General features: G+C 48.1%; 1 protein-coding gene across 2 annotated transcripts in view; it reads left to right on the plus strand.

Annotated features, from left to right (window-relative positions):
* Positions 1-8: 8 nt before the first annotated feature.
* ABHD17C (abhydrolase domain containing 17C, depalmitoylase) overlaps positions 9-5,560 on the plus strand; it is a 68,560-nt gene continuing 63,008 nt past the window's right edge. For both annotated transcript variants that reach the window (XM_004387498.1, XM_004387499.1), the window contains exon 1: positions 9-700. In XM_004387498.1, the coding sequence (XP_004387555.1) occupies positions 126-700 (575 nt within the window). In that variant the 5' untranslated portion in view covers positions 9-125. The remainder of the gene's footprint in view (positions 701-5,560) is intronic.

Below are 5,560 nucleotides of genomic sequence, written 5' to 3' on the forward strand. Positions count from 1 at the left end.
CGGGCTGTCGCCGCCCTCCACGCTCGCTGGCCCGCTCACTCGCTGCGCGCCCGCCCTACCACCCTCCCCGAGCCAGGCAGCCAGCCAGCCGGGCCGGCGGTGGCGGCTGGTGGGAGGCCGCCCCGATGCCCGAGCCAGGCCCCAGGATGAACGGCTTCTCGCTGGGCGAGCTGTGTTGGCTCTTCTGCTGCCCGCCCTGCCCGAGCCGCATCGCCGCCAAGCTGGCCTTCCTGCCGCCCGAGCCCACATACACCGTACTGGCGCCGGAGCAGCGCACGCCCGGCGCGCCCGCCTCGGCCCCGGTGGCCGCCTCGGCCCAGCCGGCGCCGCAGCAGCCCGAGGAGGGACTGGGCGCGGGGCCCGGCGCGTGCAGCCTGCACCTCAGTGAGCGCGCCGACTGGCAGTACTCGCAGCGCGAGCTGGACGCCGTCGAGGTCTTCTTCTCGCGCACGGCCCGGGACAACAGGCTTGGCTGCATGTTCGTGCGCTGCGCGCCCTCCAGCCGCTACACGCTGCTCTTCTCGCACGGCAACGCCGTGGACCTGGGCCAGATGTGCAGTTTCTACATCGGCCTCGGCTCGCGCATCAACTGCAACATCTTCTCCTACGACTACTCGGGCTACGGCGTCAGCTCGGGCAAGCCCTCGGAGAAGAATCTCTACGCCGACATCGACGCCGCGTGGCAGGCGCTGCGCACCCGGTGAGCCCGGTGGGGTCGCCAGGCCCGGCCTGCCGCCGTGGGGAGGCGGGGTGCAGGTCTCCTGGGGGCCTCTGGGGCGGCTTACGGTGAGAGGGGCCCCGCCTCCTGGCTGTGGGCGTGTAGAGAGCCCCCAGCCGTAGTCGGTTTGCTTTTCTTCTCCATCCCTGGCCTTTTCCCAATCCCTCCACAAACCCCGCCAGCCCTGAGGTTCCGGCAGAGCTCGGACTGGGAGGATTTTGCCCACTTTGGCACGCCTGGGTGCTCCATCCGCCTGGGTCTTTTCTGGCTCAGGTCACCGCAGGTGACAGCGTGGGGGTGCTTAGGTAGTGGGCAGAAAGAAACAACTTCGTTTGTGTTGAGTTTGTATGAGCTGGCAGCCGGAAGCTGAAGTGACCTTGGGCAAAGCACATGAGTCTCTCTCTAGACCTCTATTCCCTTCCCTGTAAAATGAGGGGGTGAGACAGGATGACCTCCAAAAGGGCTTTCCGGTTGTAAGGTGCTCTGCGGGGCAGTGTTTGGGCAGCCTTGGAGGCAACTGGAGGGTCGCATCGCGCGAGGAGTTTGCCGCCTGGTGGGGCAGAGTAGCTGGCTCTGTGTGGGCAGGAAGTTCGCTGGTAGCTGTCCGCTGGCACCTTCCACAGAGCCTCGGCAACAGACTAGGGAGAGTTTGAATCTTACAGGATTTGAGGAATCTCATGACCTTGAATTCACAGAAGGACTGGAAAATATTTATGGAGGGCCTTTTTTTGCCAGGCACAGATTGGAGGCATGGTTTAGTGGGTTAGACCTGGTAAAACACACAAAATACTTGGATTTTGTTCTCAACTTAGACCGAAGTTTGGTAAGCAGGCAGGTCAGGTCACCTTTTTGTGCTCCAGTTTTTCTATTTATGACCTTTCGTGCCTACTTCATAGCAGCCATAGTGAAAATACCTGAGGTCCTGTCTATAAGGAGGTTTGATTTCTTCAGATGAAAGGGTCCCCAGAACAAGTACAGTGGGCACCGTTGCTGCTATGAACATTATATAGTTTTTATCTGATGAGTATTTGCTTGGCTTATTCCGATCGCCAACATTAATGATTTGTCTCCATTCATGTTCATGGATATACTCATAAATTACCCCTTGCATGTCTGGGAAAATGGCTTGTCCAACAGGGATGCACTTAGTATTTAGCATATGTTGCCTATTCATGTCCTCATTTGAAGTATAGTGTTTGGAAAATGGTTTAGGCCGATGAGAATGTATTATATGCAGATGTATTGAGTCAGAATCCACAAGTAGTTAAAAGCCACCTGCTCTGGTAAAGGATTTCAAAAGTATATGTCATGCGCAATCAATGGGTGGCTAAAATTTACTGTTAAAAATAAGGATTGGCATTCAACATTTTAAAATCCTGCCTTGAGTAGGTTTAGTATGAAAATGTCCATAGAACACTGTTCCTATGTGTAGGTGTCTGCATTAAAACGAAAGCCTTTCAGATATAAGGCTTACCCTTTGCACTGAATATGTAGGTGTGTTTGTGTTACAACATATTTGAGGCGTAGTTATTTCCTGGAGACTTTTGACATACTTCATTTTATATGACATTGTTTTGGATAATGTAAAATTTTGAATTGTCCAATGGTTTATCTACAGCTTACCATGACTTATTTAATTTTATGCCAGAGCTCATATCCAAATTGATTTATCCACCTGTAAAATAGTTTAAAATTTAAAGCCTAAAGGGGAATCTTAGCATTTGAAGAAACCTTAGAAATCCTTTGCCCTGTGCTTTGCAAACTTTTTTGACTGTGACCCACAATAGGAAGCACATTTTACATCTTGACCGAGCACACACCTACACATCTGTGTCTATATAACTGAAATAAAGGTTTCACAAAATAATATTTTTTCTATAGGCAATGTGCGTATCAGAATATGTTCTGCTTTAGTTTTTTTTTTTTTTTTTTTTTTTTAAAAGAAGTAAAAATGCCGGTTGTGAACCACTAAATATATTTCCTAACCCATTTATGGACACTTTTCTTGTCCTGCAACTTCATTTGACAGAGGCCTGTGGGAGATAATTGAATAGTGAATCAGCAGTAGATATCTTAACTACTAGTTAGGAGTATTCTTTCCACTACACCCTGTAGTCATATTTATCAGATTTCTCAAGAGGGGCATTTTTGTGCCTCGGTTATTCTAATAATGTAGGAGTTACCTGATTCTGAAGTTAATCAGTTGCTAACCACTTTCCGAGGAGCCCTGGTGGTGCAATGGTTAAAGCCCTCAACTGCTAACCAAAAAGTCGGCGGTTTGAACCCACCAGCTGCTCCGTGGGAGAAAGATGTGGCATTTTGCTTCCATAAAGATTTACAGCCTTGGTGAGTGGCGTCTGGGGTCTTAAAAGCTAGTGAGCAGCCATCTAAGATGCATCAGTTGGTCACAACCACCTGGAGTAAAGGAGAATGAAGAACACCAAAGACACAAGTAAAGTATTAGCCCAAGAGACAGAAAGGGCCACATAAACCAGAGACTTCATCATCCTGAGACCAGAAGAACTAGATGGTGCCGGGCTACCACCAATAACCACCCTGACAGGGAACACAGAGAGTCCCTGATGGAGCAGGAGAAAAGTGGGGTGCAGACTCAAATTCTAGTAAAAAGACCAGACTTAATGGTCTGAGGCTGGAGGAACCCCAGAAAGCATGGCCCCCAGACTCTCTTGTGAACCCAGAACTAAAACCATTCCCGAGGCCAACTCTTCGAAGATGAGACTGGACTATGAGACATAAAGTGATACTTCTAAAGACTGTGCTTCTTAGCTCAAGTAGATATATGAGATTAAATGGGCAGCTCCTGTCCAGAGGCATTTGGGGGATTTGGGATGGAATTTGTTATCAGTGTTTACCTATGCCATATATAGAAGTGGTCTTTGATCCTTCTGTTTGATGTTGGTGACAAAGACCTTGGAGGAGAGAGACATTTGTAACATAGGCAGAGAAACATTTACACGGTCAAAGAAAGCAAACGCAGAGAGAGGAAGATAAACAAGAGACATCCAGTGCCTAGACTCCAAGCGCAAATTACAAAAGACATATTTCCTTCATTCCTACCAGGGCTTAGAACCAGTTCTTTCTGGTTTGAACCCCTGCTAAGAATTTACATCTCTAACAAGTTCCCAGGTGATGCTAATGCTGCTGGTTAGGGAACAATTCTGAGAACCACTAGTAGAGTAGTGGTTCTCAAAATTTATTATACATAAGAATCACCTGGGATCTTGTTAAACTGTAGATTCGAATTCACGTATCTGGGGTGAAAACCCTAATTCCTACACTCATCCAACCAACAAATCATTAACCATTATTGTTGTTGTTGTTGGGTCATAGCAACCCAGTGTGACAGAGTGGAGCTGCCCCATAGGGTTTTCTTGGCTGTAATCTTTACGGAAGCAGCTCTCCAGATTTTTCTCCCGTGGAGCCACTGGGTGGGTTCAACTCGCCAACCTTTCGATTAGTAGCCAAGCGCTTAAACATTGTGCCAGCGGGGCTCCTTAACCATTAGACACACATCTGTTGATACTGTGCTTGTGTCAGGTACTATGCTAGGTTCCCCTCATCTGTCATTAATCCCAAACTGTTTCTTTTTGTTGTAAATGGATGGGATAGGTTTTAGAGGCATTTTGGATATGTAATCATGTTTTGCTGTTTTATAGCTTTTGCTTCCAAGTTTCATAGGATCTGTAATTGGAAAATCTATAAGGCTGGGCAAGGCTGTGGTGGCATTCCCTCAGGTGGTGGTGGTGGCATTCCCTCAGGTGGTGGGATCCTTGAGAAGTACCTTCTGTTGGTTGTGAATGGTGTGTATAGTTACCACGCTCAGGGTGGTTTCTCCTGGGAGTAGTGAGTGAGTTTCCTGGGTGTGCTGAGGTTAATGACCTAGCTTCTTTGTTCCCAGCTTTCTCAGAAGGAATGCTACAGTGCCATTAAGGGAAGAACATCTAGGATTTCTACCTGAGTCTGATTAGGGCCAAGAAAAACAGAACACGTTACGAATGCTGCGTGACATAAGGTGAAAGCACAGTGATGTTGGAGAAAGGAAATAGAATATTGGCCTGCAATTCAAGGCAGCCAGTGTGAGAATATCCTGTCGAGAAGAATGTAACTCTTCTTAAGAACAGACCTAATGAAACGGAAATAAATGAAGTATGTTTTGGGCGTCTGCTCAGAGCCCTTCTTCTTGGTGGGTCCTCTGTCTCCCCTCCAATGCTTTTTGCAATCCCTGGCTCTTCACGCTGCCCTTACCGTGCCAGCACGCGGGTTTCCTCTCTTAAGCAGCACCAGGTTCTGAGCTCTCACTCCCATCCCGTCAAAACTTACTTAACCGTAGTTCTGTTTTCAGAGGCTTTACTTTCTTCCGGTGTCCCTGGGTGGTGCATATGGTTATTGTACTTGGCTGCTAACCAAAAAGTTGGAGGTTTGAGTCCATCCAGTGGCACCTCTGAAGAAAGGCCTGGTGATCTACTTCCAAAAGATCACAGCCATTGAAAGCTCTATGGAGTGCAGTTCTACACTGATACACATAGGGCCACCATGTGTCGGAATCGACTTGGCAGCAACTGGTTTTGGGAAAGTACCTGTTAAAATAATCCTGTTACAGGGGCTCTGACAAACAATTTCATAGTTCTGTGTTAATGGACAATAACTCCGTAATGTGTTTTCTCTTACAAGAATGTTCTTATTCAGGGTACTCTTGGAGCCTCAATCGTAACTAAAATTCAGCCTTAAAACTCTAATGGTGCAACGGCATACTGGTGTAGAGGCTTCCCCCTGGCCCTGCAAAAGTCATTTCAGTCATACTACCCTGAGGCTATTTAAGAC

Source organism: Trichechus manatus, unplaced genomic scaffold (genome assembly GCF_000243295.1).
Source record: "Trichechus manatus latirostris isolate Lorelei unplaced genomic scaffold, TriManLat1.0 scaffold00186, whole genome shotgun sequence".
NCBI lineage: Eukaryota > Metazoa > Chordata > Mammalia > Sirenia > Trichechidae > Trichechus > Trichechus manatus.